This window comes from Penicillium argentinense (assembly GCF_028826775.1).
Source record: "Penicillium argentinense strain IBT 30761 chromosome Unknown utg000003l_segment0_segment0, whole genome shotgun sequence".
Taxonomy (NCBI): Eukaryota; Fungi; Ascomycota; class Eurotiomycetes; order Eurotiales; family Aspergillaceae; genus Penicillium; species Penicillium argentinense.
The window spans coordinates 2,308,836-2,326,992 of NW_026622662.1; the positions used below are offsets into that span (position 1 = coordinate 2,308,836).

The following is an 18,157-nucleotide window of genomic DNA, read 5'->3' on the forward strand; positions in this document are numbered from 1 at the left end:
TGTATCCTCCCGGTGACAGGATCTATTCACATACATAGTCCATTTCAAAATTTTGCAGACTCCCTAGGAAATTGAATGCCTCTCGATCCCCCCTACCCTTCATCAATTTTTACCTCTTATCGACTCATCGTCTCACCGTCTTATCAAAATGCCCCTTCCACAGTCCTCAAACGATTTAAACGATGCAATTGCTACTCTCCTAGCTTTGGGGGTAGTACTTACAATCACACCAGGCGCTACGGTTAAAGGATCTTCAGTTGCACCAACACTAGAAATATCGCCAACTCCAGCGATACCCTCAACGCCAGTGACAAGCGCTTCAGTAGCCCAGTCTCATTCAAATACGCGATTCTCCTGTCTCTCCTCTGTCTCTAGAACTACAAGCGCTGCTCGAAGTGCTCGAGTTTATCGCCAGAGTGGTGAGCGAGCACATGTTAGTGACTCTAGTGAGCAAGTAGCAGAAACACCACAGAGAGAAATCTCTAGCCCAGGAGAAGACAAGATCCGCGTCTCTGTTACCTTCTACCTCTAGGAGGGCAGGAAGGATATTATACGGCTCCAAGGTAAGTAAAAAGCTCTTCTTCTAGAACCTAGAATATTGCTCATTTCATTATATTATAGGAGTTCTCCTCCATGAGCTTCCTGCCGCCGAATATTTTACGAATATCCACATATTCGGCAGCGAACTTATCTCGAGCCTCGATCGGAATATTTTGAAACAATCTGGATACGAGCAGAAGAACGGAGATCAATTCCTTCTTGCTGGCGAAGTTACATGTTGTGGAAAGGGGCCACTTCGTGCACAATTTGTCACTGACCACGGTATTAGCCCATTTGACAAATATCGTGACTTCTGTCAGCGATTCTCTGTGGAGAAGGCAACTGGACGACGGCGTATACACATTGTGATACGGAGACCTACAACCGTGGAGCTCGCCCAGGAGGATTCAGCTGAACACGGGATCACTTTTGAGGATGATGATGTAGCTCCGGTCGCCGCTGTGGCCCCGGTGGCCCCGGTCGAGGATGAGGATGAGGATGAGGATATGGTCCGGGTCGCTACTGTGGCCCTAGCCCCGAGCGGTCGAGCAAATTCATCGAGGAGAAGACAGCGTACTTCTTCCCCTGTTCGGCGAAGCCAGCGAAACGTGCGCAGGAGGATGTAGGTAAGGACGTGAGTGCTGAAGGGAAGGGGTAGTTATCAACGGTTTTTCTTGTAATAAAACGCCCAAATCAATCCAATTCAATAAGTTATGGACTGTCAAAATCGAGGTCTCTCATTGGCTATATCAAAATTCTTATAGAAGGGCAGAACGTGATATAACTAGCCTAACCTTTCAGGCTGAGAGGCAGCTATGTGCCTTAGTGAGTTTTTCTGCCGTCAAAATTGTATGGAAAGGCCTACTTTCGACGGGTGGCCACTATCGTCCGCCGTACCTCGGGACGTCTTGCCGTTAATGACAGACTGCATTCAGTAAGTTGTCACGAACTCTGCCCACCGCTCACTATTACCCCATGTATTCCAATGCTGCGGTAGCATCTTCCATCTTATGGCAGACCATTTTCCATTAATTTGGAATGGTACTGGAATCTGCGCAAAATGGCTGGCTTATCTGTCACTTGGACGTGGTCTCCGACTGCCTAGGACTCACAAGCTGCCCTTCGCATGTAAAGATTTGGTTTTTGAAAGACTTGAGTACTGCTAGACATTGTTCGAGGCGCCGATGGCCACACGAATACAGTGACCAGATATGTATAATACATTTTCACGCATATTTACTTGGAACGGACTGGTGGCACTGAGGGGCCTTAGGTCAAATTAAATAGATCTCTAGATCCTGCACCCAAAACTGCCCCGTCGAAGTTTCCTATTGTAGCAACAGAATGTGCTTTTGAAAGGGTACTGTAGTCCATAAGATCCCACAGAAATTCTTGATCGGCGGTCTCAATTGGTGATCTCAGATATTACCATTTACAAGACAGCAGAAATCGAGAATGCGATGGTTGAGTTGCTGTAATTTCATTTTCTGTTGGCTGGTTAGTTAAATGAAGAGATGGATTGGGATGGATTGGCTTATCATCACCGTCGCACTGTGCCAATATTTACCAAGCATTTCAAGATGCTCGATACATTTTCGAAGTCGTTCGGCAGCTAAAGAAATGCCTAGGACGATCTCCCCGGTAGTTTGTAGGGCTTGAACAGTTGCCGCTATTGTGACACAGTATCCACTGAAGCAAGCAGTCGGAGTGCATCCGACCTCGCTGGCTTGCTGAACGAGATTAACTATTTCATCAGAGGCCTCCATACACATGTTTTTAGAATGGCTCCAAAAGACACTAGGGATATTATCTCGGGATGAAATCGTCTGCTCCCGGAGAAGGAATGGATGATATAAGAGGCATCGGCATAGGTGGTAGAGTAGGCGTGAGAAAATAAGGGGGGCTGAGAGAGAGTTATAAAATACTCCATCTGAAAATGCGTGCTTCTGGAGTAATACTTCCAATGGTTCGCCTAGCTATAGCTGTTCTTCCAAAAACATCATGCTGGATACAATTGCAGCATGTCCAGACTTAGGGTGCCACGGGGGTTCATCGGAGCCAATAGGCTGCTTTTGCAAAGCATACTGTGCACATCGACTCAGAAGGCTGGCCGCCATGATGACCATAGCAAATGGGCCCAAGTTTTGATTCTCAGGAATTCGATGGTTACAGAAGTCGTTTAAAGTTGGTGTCCGCTCTTCCACGTTAGAGTGCCATGCCTGTTCATTGCATGGCAGTTTGAGCAAGAAGGTACCGTCGAGGATAGCCGGAGGGCGGTAACGACCACATAATACAAGACTTTCGAGGAGATAGATAGACCAAAAGGTCCGCCGATGCTCCTCCTTCTCAGACGCAGGCAATGTGGCATCAGGTTCTTCCATAATGTGCAAATCTTGGGCCAGACGGACAGCGAGCCCTATCTTAACCCATGCAGAGTTATGCCTCTCAGGACCGGCTGTAAATTCGTGAGAAATTTTCCGGATGGAGTGTAATTAGTGAACTGACCAGTGAAATCAAATAAAGCGAGAAGAGCCATTGTTTGCACAGTGATTATATCCGTATCCATAGAGCCTGAAAAGCAATCGAGACTGGCAATCTGCCACGCATAATCTGCAAAATATACCGCCATCTCAAGCGGGTTACGACCTAACATCGCTATATCTGCGAACCGAGCAGCGCTGGCCATAACAGCAAGTAGAAGATGATTCTTCAGTTGCCCAGAGTGAAAATTGTGTCGAAACTGTCTCTCATGGACTAAGGAATATGGATTGTTGTGGCAGTGAGTAAAATAAAGGTCGATCAAGGCTAGCTTAACTTCAAACGGCGGAAAGGAGGTTTGTGCTTTCATCCTCTCTTGCAGAGAGAGCATAGGATAGGAAGGCTCCTCTATGTTAGAGGTGACTTGTCTTCCAACTTGGCGACCCTCGAGAGATTCGACGATGCCCGTGTCAGCTACCACGGGTGTATAAGGTGCCCTCGGTGGCTCGAGCAGTCTAGAGATGGAGTTTGAGTTTAGAGTGAAGCTATGCGGTAGTCATGAATCTTACCTTTCCAGCTTATTGTCTATACTCGCAAGACGAAGTTCCACATTATCCAGTCTCTGTGTCATCTAGAGATCAATCAAATTTGGTTCCTAGACTGCAAAGATCTATGACTGCACGGAACTCACCTCTTCCCAATCACTTCGATTCACTTTGGACAGATGCGTTGGGTCGGACGAATGATTGCATGTAGATGTGTATGAGAACGACGTTTCGACATGAGGGCAAGGGGTAGACCGGGCGAAAGGAGAGAATTGGTAGAGAACCTCGACTGTGGAATGCGGGGAGGAATTGGGGGGGGGGGGGGTTCTGGGAATATAAAAATCCATCCTTTCCGGCGTGCTGGATAATACACAATTCGGTTTCTGGTAACAGAGTTTCGCCTATGATTACGAGCCATTACGTGCCCTTCCAAAAAAGCCTGTATGGAAGCCTCTGGTGAAATCATCAACATTTTTCAGCAAGCTAGCGAGATCGGTTGCACCCGAACTGCTTGCTTCAGTGGATACTGTATTACCGTTGCGGCAACCGTGCAGGCTTTACAAACTACCCGGTGAGATTCTTATTCGCTTATCTGTATCTGCTCAACGTTTCCAAGCATGTATCAGGCATCTTTAGTTGCTAAGCAGATATTGGCATAGTGCGAAAGTGACGGTAAGCCAATCGATCTGGTTTCTCAGTAGTCAGCTAAATAAGCAAACAGAAAATGAAATTAGAGCATTTCAGTCTTCGAATCCTCAACTTCTGCTGTCTTGTGGATGGCAATGTTCTCAGATCCCCAATCGAGACCGCTGATCAAGAATTTCTGTGGGACCTTATGGACTACAGTGCACTTTCAAAAGCCCCTGCCATTCCTGTGATAGAAGAGTTTAACAGGGCAGCTTTGAGTCTAGGGTTTGATAATCTACCTCATTTGACATGAAGCCCCAGTGTGACTAGTCCGTCATCCTAAATCTGGTTTGAAAAGCCGTATGTATACATCAGGAATGCCCTGTATAGCTATGAAAATATGTTGAGGAGATGAGGTCTGGATGCGAAGGAAATGAACATCTGCACCAACTAGGCAGCAAGGAATTAATTGTAGGAAACTCAGAAGGTTGAAAACTGCCCCCTGAATGGGAGAATATTTTCATACCATAAATACGGCTTTCTGGCCTAAAATAATATTAAACTGTGCAGTCCTCCGCGATAAACAAGGCTGATTTCTCAACAAAATACAGTGGATTTACTAGTCGATTGGTGAAACGGGATCAAAAAGCGAAATGCCAAATGATGGGATGAAACGGGTGTTGATTCTGGTTCTCTAGAACTGCTGGGATCGAAGGGGGTTGAGGCGGCTTTTTCGGCTCCATGTAAGCCGCGTTGTTGATGATGGCCATCCGCTCACCGAATTACCAGAACAAGGTCTCATGCATTCCGTGGCAATGACGAAGAGGTAGAGTTCAAAGGAGTGATAGCACGGCAGCAATGAGTTTTGGTAGGTGGATAGGGGGGCGAAATATCTAGGGTAAAATAAAGATAACTGCAGAAGACGTGGAGTGTACGCCTATACGCTTTTATAGCAGTTCTCTGACAATCTTTTCTATATCATCCTTCGCAAGGCACAACCGGTCGTTCCAGAAACCATGCCGACTCTCATCGGCCAGGGCTTGTTTGCCAAACGCTCCCCCCGTGGTCAAATCCACGATTCCGGCGAAATCACCTGCTGCAAGCCTTCTCTTGCCCCTATCGATGACCTCCTCGGATGTGACATGCTTCACAGTCCATTTCTGCGCATCTACCTTCTCAACCACGTCTAAAATTTCTCTCTGGCTAACGTTGAAGGACGACAAGAAGATATACCGGTTCTTTGTCTCCTCCGGATGATCGAGTATCGCAACTAAGGCTTTGCCAATCGTCGGCAGGTTCGTCGTGGTAAAAACCGAAGTACCGCCGTCAATGAGAGTAACGGTTTTCGAGGCGAGGTCGAAACCAAAGAACCCAACTCGCATAGCCCAGTCAAAGAATGCGCCCGTAACTACACTCGTCCAGGACATCTCAGACTCCTTGGATCTAAGATAGTCGACGGTGGCGCTCTTGTGCGGCAAAACATGCGGGATCAGCGCTGCAAACTCGGGGTTCCGCGAGTAGGGGCCGAACTCGCTAGGGAAGAATCTTTTCACCCCTGCAGCGAGGGCGGCATCAATGAAGACCTGTTGGTCGCCGGCTGCGATACCGCCGACCATACTTATCACTGCGTCCTGGCCGTCCATTGCGGCCTTGACGGATGATACATCGGTATAGTCTGCTTTGAAGATAGGCACGCTGTCTGGGAATGTTGATGTCGACTCTTTGCGGGTCAGAACGCTGACGCGGTACGGAGAGGCTAGGAATGCTTCAAGGACCGGAACACCTAGGTTTCCGCCTGCCTACAAGACGTGTTAGTTCGAAGGCTAGACGTGGGATGGGTGCCAAACTGCTGTGTAGGCGTACACCAATAAGCAGAACATTCTTGAACGCGGTCATTGTAGATGAAAAGCGCTTCAATGAGGGGTTAAAAATAAGTTGAATGATACGGATTCTTAAGGGCTTTTGCAGGAGAGGAAGATGCGAGGAGAAAGCGCTTTCTCGCATTTGATTAATATGCTGCATATCCACCTACCACCCACAATCATCCACAATGATTAGAAATAACCCCGTGAGGGAAAGAAAGTCTTGATTTAAAGTTTCAAAGTTGTATTACTCATTCTTATGAGAGAGTGTATTGTTGTCGATCGGAGAGACATATATTACAATCAGGAGCAGGATGATTCAGCAGATACCCAATCTCCTACCTGTTTTGTACGGTAATCGGGTATTCTCGGAAAGGCAGCGCTGTAACACACTTAAAACCCCGGAATAGATGGCATCCGGAACCGGGGGGGTAGTTCTTCAGTCAATCGATCGATCGCTGAGGTGGTTCAATTGGCCCCTCGCGAGTACTAGTCGATACCGATATCCGAAAGTCCGACAATTGTGTCAAGCTATGCAATTACAGTATGGGCTTGTACGCATTGATGGAGCCTAGAGGAGCAAGGGGAGCCAACCCAATTAAGATGAATAAATTAATCGAAGAAAAGAAGGAGAGACCAAAAGGGTAGCAAAGACATGTTGAGGTGTCTTGCTTATATCACGTGGAGAAATGGGCCAAAGTCCCACGTTGAGAAGTGTCGTAAATCAGCGTACCGGTACTTCAAATCACGACATCCGCTCACATCGATTCTCGAGGTTTCTCTCATCTCCACTTTCCTCGACATGTTATACACAAGATGAATATCGTGTCTGATCGATCTTCAGGAAGACCAGTTAGCCACGAAACTCCGTGCGTAGGACTTCATTGTGCTCTTCATTCCTATATTGGATTTCTAATCATTTAGAAATCAATGGTTTCTCGATTCACAAGTCGGAAATGTTTACTCATCAAACCCGACAGTCGAGGAATTGTTAGGGACGAGTGTATATGTGACCTGAACACCTGCGGGTGGGTCAGGCCACACCTGATAAGCCCGATAAGTCCAGGCCACACCTAATTTCTTGGCACCTGTAATTTATTTCTGGCGAATACATTTAATAAATTACTGATGTATTATTCACTCGCACTGAACCATGGGTCAGGCGGGGTAGTTCTCCATCTCATTCTAGTGTTTGCACTCACACCCAGTATGACAGCCTTTTTAGAGGACGACCAAGATATCGGTGAATCCCTGGAGCAGGAGCTTCAGCAGGAGCTTCAGCGGCAGCTTAATAGTGAGGAGAGTGCAGTTCCTGCTACTGTTCAAGGGACCCCTGGACCTACAGATGCTCTAGATGAACCTCCGGTATGACGATAATATATTCTCAATATTTAAGTATACATTAATAATATATTGTGTCTTTAGGAATTCCTACGGACTATCTTACACGACAAGCGCTCGCCGATTCGAACACGCTTTATCGAATATACTTCAGCGCTACCTGAATATCCCCGGACAGACCCGGATGGCTTCACATATGTGATCAATGTGCCTGATCGGTCATTGTTCGCAGTGGAGCAGTCAATTGAAGGAGTATATTAATATCCCATTAATATATTGATAATATGTTAATAATATATTAGATGCAATACTCGTCAAAACAAGCCTATCGAAACAGACGTAACCAGCATGATTCTATCTTTGGAGAAAGGGTCACTTTTCTACACAGCCTCTACAGATGTACAGGCATAAAAATGTGTGAATTTACAGATCCTGAGCTCAAGCAAATGGTGCATTCGCATGTTAAGGGTATTTGGCAGCGAATCAAAGAGCTTCGCCAACATATCGCATTCAGTGATACCCAAGACCCTCTACAACCAGCAACATATAGGTTGTACCAATCTACGATGCGCCAATTCAAGATCAATCGCACTTCATGTGGATCTTGGAAGGATACTTGTTCGCCGCGCGGTCGATGGGTTCAGGATGTAAGTAATATACTACTAATATATTCTTCTGTTGGTATCACCAGCTAGGTACTGTGTACACAGTTAAGTGGACAGTGTGTATGCTCCAAAGCAAAAGTCAATTGTGTTCTTGTTGATAGATGTTGATGTTCAGTCTAGTTGGAAAAACACCCCTAGATCCCACACGCCGGCCTTCGGCGGTCACGACACCGGGGCCACAGCCCAGCGCAAGAATGCGTACACCAAGCAAGGGATGTTATCCATCGGTCGCTAGCAGTGGGTCACAGCCAGTTTGTTCTGACAGGAGAATATATCCCGACATCTTCAAATATTTCTAACCTGTTATTTATATATCAGAGTGTTATTGGTGGATCTGACTTTTATATCTATTGCTCTAATTCATATGAAAGTCCAAGGTCTCATTTTGCATCATGTGTGCGCCCTGACTCTGGTATCGACAGGGAATTGCTTAGGCGAATCCTTGATGGAGAGGTCCAGGGAGAAATTCAAACCTGTGGTTATATCGACACAAATCGTCATCGTGGAGACTATTGTGGTAAGGAATATATCTTTAATACATTAAGAACATATTATTAATTACTATATTATAGAATTTGACCATACACGTGGGCTTGGTAAAATTAAAAGGCACAAATGCTCCGTTGAGTTCCATTGGTTTATTCCAATAGACCTCACGTCCAATCCATTTTGGGTTTTTACCTCAACCGGGATTCATATGCACCCTCCGCCACCTCCATCGAAGCCTCCACCCGCAATTATAGACGGATTAGTACGAATAATCCGCCTACAGAACAATCCTGCATTAACAACAGGTAAAGTTCTTTCTAATATGTTAGGAATATATTAAAGAAATATTAATAATGTTTTATCCTAGGACGTTTTCTCGTTAGCCCTGAGCTTCGGGGTCTATGCAAGCGATACAATAATAGCGAGTCGCTGCTCAATGTCCATGAAAGCTTTGCTAATTTAGACCGGATCAGCACACTCATTCGAAAGGAGAGACTCCTACGATTTCCTCATGGACAGGATATCAATGGTTTGATCTTTGAGATGGAAAAGGATCCTCCTTTAAAGGTATGAAGATAATAGGTCGTGATATAATGAGAATATATTATAATTAACCTTTTTGTAGGACTACGTTCAGCATATCTATCAAGACCCTGACCTTATGGTTATTTGCTTCACATCTGACATGGCTGAGCTTTTCATCCAATCTGAATCGGTAGAGATTGACATGTCTTTTAAACGATTCAAAGAAAGGTCAATGCGAGAGGTTACATTTTCAAAATATATACCTGAGCAAGACCGAGGTAAATATTACCCTAATATATTAATAGTTCTTTATTAATACAATGTTCTTCTAGTTTTTACACTAGCACGTGCGATTGTCGTTTCCGAGACCCATTCAACCTATTATCTCCTATTTACTCGGCTTTTTGAGTGCATAGAGCGTGTGCTTAGTCGCCAGTTCTACTTTTATCCAATCCATCGTACGGGGCTACATGCTGTCGTTCTGGATATGGATACAAAGCAATACGGAGGTGAGAAATAAGATCATATACTATTAATATATTACTAATACGTTATAGGTCTTAGAGACTTTCTCGCTGATAAGAGTACTCTTCAAGTATCGCCTGATGATCTTATCCAACACTTCGTTGTCTTCTGCAGAGCCCACTTCTACAGGGGTATTGATAGAGCACTTCGTGGGCAACAGGTCGCTCCTGGATGTAGGGAAAGGATGCGAGCAGTGATCGATATTCCGAATCGAGAGGAGTATATTCAAGCTTTAGACTGGATAATCGGTAAATATACTCTAATCGGTTCTTAATAGTTTATTAATTTATTATTAGAGCATGAATCATCTGTTGTCATTCAGCAATGGGCTCGCCATAAAAAACTGCCTTACGTTGCGGCAGCTTTGAATAAAGCTTGGAGTCAGATACCTGATGTGATTTTCGAAGGACTTCGAAAGAACACAAATGCAGTGGAGCAATCGCACCATATGATCAATAGTACTGGTGTTCAGCTTTCACTACTACAAGGGGTTTTGAAGTAAGTTCTTATTAATTTCGTCGTAATATATTAATAGTATATTAATACAATATTTCTAGTTCTTTTGCCCATGATAAGAACCGCATGCAAGCTTATTCTATTCGTCAAGTAACCGGAATTCGACAAAGGTATCGGATGAATGGTATTCATGCAGCATTCGATCGTCACCTAGCAAAGGGTAAGTTGATACGAAGAATATATACAATACATTATTAATCATTTCTATAGAGCAAAAAAGGCGCCAGGAGAGGCTACTAGAAGAGGAACTCAATCAGCTTGAGAGCTCATCGAACATAGATGAGTTCTTCGCATCTGATGAGACAAGTGTACGGTATACGACCTCAGGTGTACCAATTTCTCGACGTTCAGCTAGTGTACCAAGGAGATCTAGTACTAGATCCCCTACCGCTACTCCTCGCCGAACAAGAACACCTACACCAAGGTTAGTACTCTATGATGTTTTAAGAATATTTTATTAATATATTACAGAGCTCAAAGCCTACAACGGGTTGCCTCTGACAATTTACGACAAGAGCATGATAGTCTTGCTATCCAAAAGCTTGAACATCAGCTCCGAGAGGAGGACTTAAAGGCACAATTGCTCGAAAAGCAGCTTGCTAATCGTAAACGGCAGCAAGAATTAGATGAGATAGATAGACAGGTAAAGCGTAGGTAGGTTAAAATATGCCCACTTCTATTAACTCTAACAATTTTGGTCAAGGAATTAAGAATAATTGTAAATTTATGCTTCCTCCTCGAGACGCTCAAAGTCTGCGTCCACATCCCAAAAGCGAGAAAGATACTCGCAGGTGAATGGGGCAGTACCGCATTCTATTATGATATATTAGCAATGCATTAAGGATATATTAAGAATCGCTTACTGATATTAGCAGTGATACAGGCGTTGCAGTCATCGTGTATATGCTTAGTGGCGAGGAAATCCCTCACGGCTTTAACCGAAATCTATAATATATTAGCAATCTGTTCTCAATAAATCAGAGATAACTTACCTTCCGATTCTTGCCTTTACCCTTCGTGAAGGGAAGTCGCGGCTTCGTAGAGATACGGGCAACAAGAGCAGTGTACCAAGCTAAAATCATATATTAGTAGTATAACGAATAAATTAGGAATGTGTTAATACCCTTGACCTCGTCCATCTCCTTGATAGCGTGGCGGCCCTTACTAGCGTACTTACCAGAGACCGTCACGCCTTGATGACCGGTGAGGTGCGTCTTGAGGTTGCCAGTGTGAGAATACTGCTTCTGATAATACATTAGTAATAGATTCAGAATATTTTAAGATCATAATAGCATACCTGGTGATCGCAATCCTCGAATCGACAGAAAAGCTCTCCAGGAAGGACAATAACGCTACCATCATCATCCTAGAAATGCATATTAGTCATATATTCAAGGTCACTATTAGGATTTTTTAGAAGCACAGATGGCGCATTCAATATATATTTCAATGCCCAGGACAATCAGAAACCCCACTCAGAGATGTTTCCACTCACCTTCTCATACGCGGGTAGTTCTAGCATACCGGCCTTCGCATCCGCCACGTATTGCTTGTATGGGGCGTGGGACTCCAGGAAACGCACCATCTTGACTCAGGGACCTGTACGGTGTAACTAGTTAGGATTCGACAATAATAGATTAATAATTTGTTCTTGATGAAAATAGGCGGGGAGTTGGGAGGGCTCACGATTGGTGGAGAGGAGGAGGGGTGTGGAGATTGAAAGGGTTGGTATTGCCAAGAAGTTGGTATTTGACCTGGCCAATCATAATAGATTACTAATCTATGCTCTACACCTGGAAAATAGATCTTCCGGTCAGGTGTGGCCCGACCCACCTGTTACTGTCGGCCTGATCTGCTTCCTGATTGGACCATAAAAAGCGTGAATAGGGGTAATGGAAATACAGAGTCAGGGATATCTCCAATTGGTCGGATACTATACGGAAGTTGACATATCAGGAGCTGCACGTGACGACGCTAATGCGGAGTGACCGGGGGTCGATTGGTTCTCGGTTGCCCCTCAACTACCCTGGCCGCGCCTCGAGGATCGTAACAATGTACGGAGTATAATGGTTGTGCTATTTCCGCTACACCAGGGGCAAAATATTTGTGAACAATCGCTTTGGAGACAAACATCTAGGCACATCACTGACTGCACTGTAAGACCTCTATCGCTTTTCGGTGAACCAAGCCGTAACGTTACTGTTGTAATTCAAAGGAAGATTGCTTGTATTTCTTCTGGACAGAAAACTTGAGGGTTTATATACACATGCGACCTCCAGATTGATTTCCAATCAAAGCTGGTAATTCCGTGAGGTTAGGAATTGATTCCGTTACGATACGACATGTCACAACAGTTACAGCAATTTACTATAAACTCAAATAGGTGCGTAGCAGTCGAACTACTTGTGCACCGACTTATCCCTGCCGCCTGACACATCTTCAGCCCGGTCTTCGACCATAATCCCCTCTGACACTGTCTGATTCTTGATCTTGAACCAAACCACGGGCACCGAACATATAAGACCAAGAACGGGCAAACCCCAGGCGAGACCGAACATGACGGCGTATGATACGAGCAGACTATCGAGACGCCAGACAATAGCACTTCCAGTGCTTTGAATGGACTTGTAGAAGCCAGCGTAGAGAGACAATTTGCGAGGGCTGTTCGACAATGCGCCCATATACCAGTAAATGCACGTTTGCCAGGCGGCATCGAAGAAACCCCAGAAGATGTAGAGCACAAACAGAGGGGCAAACTCCGCGTCCGTCCAGTTGATTCGTTCGTCTGCGACAGGCTTGACATCAGCACGCGTGAAGCCGATCTGGTGCTTCAAGCCACCGCCCCAAATCGCCATCGTCAGGAGGAAGAGGGCAACCCAGGAACAGCGAGCCCGGGTCTGCCTAGAGAAGCGATTCCAGTCGAGAGCGGATCCGAACACGAATGATCCAACGATTTGCATCACCCAATAAATAACATTATTTAGCGACCTCGTACGGATGTCGAATCTCGCCAAGTTGTAGTTGTTAAACTGATAGGTATAGAACCAATTGGAGGAGAGGAACATCTAAACACACCTAACGTCAGAACAAGCATCGTGTCGCGTATCGCGAGACAGACATAGTGACTAACCGGAAAAAGTAAAACGATGAAAGTGTCGGCTTGCAGAGTTTTCCAGAGTCCAATCAGCTCGCTCTTCCATGATGGCTGCGCAGGTAGCTCCACGCGGGACCCATCCTCTCGAATAACACGGGAGGTTTTGACAAGGCTGAAGCCTAAACCCGAACCGATGAGCATCAATACCGTGAATGCAATATAAGTGCCGTCTCCGACACTAGTTCCAGCGCCGTTGATCGTCATACCGAGAGGAATCTGCCCAGGGAAAAAAAGTCACACCAGCCACAATCAGTCGCACACTCTTCCCAGCACAATAGGTTCGTGAGTTCGAATGATATCTTACCAAAGCTCCTAGGACAGCGCCCATGTTGAAAATAGCCCAGTTCAAGCTAATATACCTGCCCCTAGAAGACTCGGACGGATAGCCCATGACGACAGTACCCTGGGCCGTCCACAAGAGGGCCGCGCAAAAGCCGGCCAAGGCACCTCCAAAGACGACGAAGCCTTGGTTACTGGTGTGATTGTAGCAGATGTAAGAGGACACCATGACTGCATACCCAAATCCTCCCACTACTAGCAAGGTCCGCACGCCAAGCTTATTGTGGATAGAACCAGCGAAAAATGCAACGGCAGCAAAGGTAGCGTACGTAGCCACGGTGGCATTATTAGCAGCAGTAGGGTCAAGCTGGCCACCTCCTCCTAGCCCAGACCTGAAATAAAACAACCAAAGATCAGACGAGCTTAGCTTCGAGGTTTCAATTCTGGGGGCGACTTACAATGCATTGTACATGCCAGGACAGCAGAAACAGATGAAGGAGACGAGAATGACTTGCGTTAGAGGGGATGCGTAGTAGGTAGTGGTCCATGGCCCAATCTTCCAAGTGCGGTAGAGCCATCCCTTTGGCCTCATCCGAGATTCGATATCGGCAGCCGGAAGGCTGGTGACGGAATCGGCTGCCTTGGGCTCAGCTAGCGCGGACATTTTGAGTGGTGGGTGATCCAGTTGTTGTGTATCGTTGACTTTCGTGATCAATTGAGTTGTTGTTGTTGTTGTTGTTGTTGTTGTTGTTGGGCAATAACCATGCTCGACGAAGCAGAGAAAAAACCTAGACATATATCCTTTGGACAGACAGAAACACACGTGCATTCGAACATGCAATTGTGCTTGGACTCCCCGCACAGGTAAAGTTCCCCAGATTTTGGCTCTCCACTTATGTGCTTATCGGGGACACTTCGTCCCCATTCGCCACCGGCCCTCCGTGATACCCGACCGAGCCAGCTATTTACTTCTTACCGTCACACAAGTGGGTCTTTGTACGTTCTCGTCCAAGCTCCTATCATAACCGCCGGTCATCGGATCCTTCAAAGTGGATGGTGTCACGGTTACGCGCCCCACATGGTCTTCCTCCACAAGTCGCCGTCGCAAATGATGCAGGCCACCAATTTGAAGCAGAGACCTTGGGACTCGGCTATCCTCGTGATGCGGGCGGGAAAGTGGTATCTAATCCGATTCCTCCGTACTCAAGGAGTTTATAGACAAAGATATTTCTTGTACTATCTCCGTCCACAGAGCTGAGCATGCACAAGCTTAGTAAACTACACCAATCTCGTTTATGATTTTGGTAAAAGTTCGTCCACCATGCGGCTACTCATCCGCGAAGATGATGAGCAGGTCTGTCGGGTTGCGTCAGAGTACATTGCTCGTACGTTTTTCTCTAACCTGGCTGACCGATACTTTACCAAATACATCTCACGGGTAAAACGCTGATGAGCCGTGTCGGGTAGATCGAATACGCCAATTCAGCCCAACCTCCGCTCGACCATTCGTCCTTGGTCTTCCAACCGGCAGCACTCCGCTGCTCGTGTACCGAAACCTTGTGCATATGCACAAGCGAGGAGTTTTGACATTTCAAAATGTCGTCACATTCAACATGGTATGCTCCACCAGGGTCAAATTTATGCGAAAATCCTACGCCAAGAAGGAAAGCTGGCGGTTAATATGAGATAAACAGGACGAGTACGTTGGCCTGCCGCCTCACCACGAGCAAAGCTACCATCAATTCATGTTCGACAACTTCTTCAACCATATTGACATCAGACCGGAGAATATTCACCTTCCTAACGGAAACGCTCCGGATTTGGATGCTGAGTGCAAAGCCTACGAAGAAGCTATCATGCAAGTCGGCGGAATAGAACTATTTCTAGGTGGCATGGGGTCTGATGGCCATATGGCATTCAATGAGCCGGGTTCAAGTCTCCGGTCTCGGACGAGGGTTAAGGCGCTCACCACGGAAACCATTAATGCCAATGCTCGTTTCTTCGATGGCGATGCGGGCAAGGTACCCTACTTAGCCGTAACGGTCGGAGTCCAGACAGTCATGGATGTAAGATTCCCCTAAAGCCAAAAATTGGTTCTATATCTGTCGACCTCCGCAGATCGGAGCAAATAGGACGCCTATCTATCAACGAAACGAATAGCTTCTCTGACAGCTCGAATAGGCCCGAGAAGTGTTGATTCTTGTGACCGGCGCACATAAATCCCTGGCCCTAATGAAATGTGTCGAAGAGGGCGTCAATCATATGTGGACGCTGTCTTGCCTGCAGCTCCATCAGCATGCTACCCTCATTGTCGACGAAGAAGCTACGCTGGATTTAAAAGTCAAAACTGTGAAAGTAAGTTTTGGAGATCTTTGCCTTATTTTCACTTGGAATCTTCGCGTATGTTGAGTTTCATTCTGACGGAAACCCTCTTCACTGTATCAGTACTTTAAGTCAATTGACTCCGATATGGTTGCAAATCCCCCAGATCAATCGAAATCAACTCGTGAAGACGAGAAGGAAGCATATCTAGGCATTCTCGCTCCTACATCAGAAGTTGATGTACTACCTGTGACGCCATCAATCAGAGAAGAGTCGGTACCAGTCTCACAAGAGACATTTCTGGGAGCTTCCAGGCTTGGCTTTACCTCTGTGAGAGCCCAGCAGAGGAGCAGAACCCCGGACCCAATACTGGAAAGCATGGGGTCAAGAATCGTTCACTGAGTGTATTGTGGTGCAAGTCAAGGGTATTTGCCTGCAGACCACCTACAAAGTGGCGGAGATGGAAACAGGGACTCTGACGAGTGGCAACAAGCCGTATATATATGGTGAACTTATGCCTGTATTCCCTCAGACGGCACTTTCCAAGAAAAATCTTACGTCAACATTATCTCGTGCGACGTCAAAGTTCTAAAAATTTTCCTTCGACGGACAGGGCAGGTAACTGGAACGACTTCGATGGGTGCATTGGTTTCTTTCACGTGCCCTAAACGTCCGTCATAATCTCGTCCGCCTCAACACAGGTAACATCGTGAAGTGCGAACCGCCTACTTACTCTCATGTCCACATTTCCAATATGGAAGAAGGGGTCGTCTCAAATAGCTCGGATGATTAGACTGATTATTAGCCACCAGGCATCATTAAAAAGGATTTCTGAAGCTTGTTGAAGAAACTCTACGTACGTCCTCAGCATACACGATGCTCTGGCACACTGCTTACTATATGTTCCAAACGCTGTACTTCTCTATGCTTAACACCCTGACTGGCAGTTCTACTTCCTTCACCGTAGCTACGCTTACGAGAGCTTGCGAACATCGTACCGTCTTGCCGAGGTTATCGGTCGTGACTTGCTCTCTATAGCATTATGAAACAGGGACATTTCAGGGGCCAAGGCCCTCGCCATATTATAATAGGTCTAACGGAGACCTGGTATGAGACGGCAAGTCGACACGAGGGGTCGTGGGTGGAGAATAGCCCCAAAACTGTCTGTGTGATCCTCGAATACTTCCATGAGCAGTGACTGGGCCAAACCATCGTCCTTCAGGAACCTCCAAATTCCATCAATACGTACGTCGCCCGACCTGGCAAGTATCCAAGCGCTGTCCAAGAAATGGACGGACAACATCACCTTCAAGAATTACCTGCAGGCCCTGGGTTTCGGCATTCAGAACATCCGCAAAGCTGCAAAAGCACTTTGCCCCAACGTGCATCTTGTCATTCGAGAATGGTCGATATTGCCACGGTCTTTGTTGGAGCGCCCTCCAGCGATGAAAGACCAATCGCCGACACGGGAACTTAGCAAGTTCACAGTACCCGTGACGGTAGGCGACCGATGCTGTCTACAGTCTTTTTTGGGGGCTTCGCGGCTCCTAGCAGGTCCAGGATGGAGGCTCGTTACATAAAGAACCTGGCACAGAACGCATCCTCTCTTCGCAACTAGCCACCACAATAAGAACTTGACGGAGATTCCTTCCCTTTGGCGGTTGTCTCCGCGGATGTTGCCAGGACCAGCGTTTGCCGGATGCTTCTTTTCTGCGGCCTATAAAAGGCCTTGTTTCTTGTTTCCCCCTTCTTCATCCTTAGATAGATGTCAGAGCTCAGAAGGTGATGTCTCTCGATCCTTTCCTGATTCTCCTCCCTGCATCCTTTGCGTAGAAGGGTGTGACGCCTTCAGAACTCACCAGATCACAGTCTGATTTGGATAAGTGCATCATCCGCCAAGTTCTCAGCGCAAAGTCCCAATTTGACTTGGCTCCCCAGGCCCTCAAGCAACTCTTGGCGATGCCAGCTCCAGTGAGCTTTTACTCGCCGATAAGCACTCTTGCCGTCGAACATCCGAAGCGGACTCATGGTCACAGGCCTTGCCCCCGTTCAACCTGACCCAGGCATTGTCCCGGCTGCAAGTTCGGGTTGACGAAGTCGGCAAGAATCATAAAAACAATAACGGCAACAAGCACACTCCAAGCCCCCACAAGAGCCGGAAAATCATAAGTCTCCTTATAATATTCACCAGCTTATCACTTAAGCTAAACGTTTTCTTAAATGGTAACCATAAAATCCAGGCTCGTCGATCCTCTAGGCTATTAAACAGCTTAATATAGATTATTAAAT

At 46.3% G+C, this 18,157-nt stretch overlaps 5 protein-coding genes across 5 annotated transcripts; 2 read left to right on the plus strand and 3 right to left on the minus strand.

Moving 5' to 3' along the window:
- Positions 1–148: 148 nt before the first annotated feature.
- Positions 149–1,166, plus strand: N7532_002953 (uncharacterized protein; the record flags this gene model as incomplete). The annotated part of the gene is made up of 3 exons (XM_056615447.1): positions 149–211; positions 533–563; positions 622–1,166. 3 exons carry the CDS (start codon positions 149–151, stop codon positions 1,164–1,166), a joined length of 639 nt encoding a protein of 212 aa, XP_056478419.1.
- Positions 1,167–2,516: 1,350 nt separating this feature from the next.
- On the minus strand, positions 2,517–3,910 carry N7532_002954 (fungal specific transcription factor domain-containing protein; the record flags this gene model as incomplete). The annotated part of the gene is made up of 4 exons (XM_056615448.1): positions 2,517–2,995; positions 3,046–3,533; positions 3,588–3,649; positions 3,710–3,910. 4 exons carry the CDS (start codon positions 3,908–3,910, stop codon positions 2,517–2,519), a joined length of 1,230 nt encoding a protein of 409 aa, XP_056478420.1.
- Positions 3,911–5,137: 1,227 nt separating this feature from the next.
- Positions 5,138–6,086, minus strand: N7532_002955 (aromatic alcohol reductase; the record flags this gene model as incomplete). Its single annotated transcript, XM_056615449.1, has 2 exons — positions 5,138–5,989; positions 6,054–6,086. 2 exons carry the CDS (start codon positions 6,084–6,086, stop codon positions 5,138–5,140), a joined length of 885 nt encoding a protein of 294 aa, XP_056478421.1.
- A 6,438-nt stretch (positions 6,087–12,524) lies between these two features.
- On the minus strand, positions 12,525–14,342 carry N7532_002956 (uncharacterized protein; the record flags this gene model as incomplete). Its single annotated transcript, XM_056615450.1, has 4 exons — positions 12,525–13,178; positions 13,244–13,483; positions 13,572–13,938; positions 14,005–14,342. Coding segments are annotated over 4 exons (1,599 nt in total), but the record flags the coding sequence as incomplete, so codon positions are not given.
- A 525-nt stretch (positions 14,343–14,867) lies between these two features.
- N7532_002957 (glucosamine-6-phosphate isomerase) lies at positions 14,868–16,270 on the plus strand (the record flags this gene model as incomplete). The annotated part of the gene is made up of 5 exons (XM_056615451.1): positions 14,868–14,931; positions 15,014–15,162; positions 15,241–15,612; positions 15,728–15,901; positions 15,992–16,270. 5 exons carry the CDS (start codon positions 14,868–14,870, stop codon positions 16,268–16,270), a joined length of 1,038 nt encoding a protein of 345 aa, XP_056478423.1.
- Between the last annotated feature and the right edge of the window lie 1,887 nt (positions 16,271–18,157).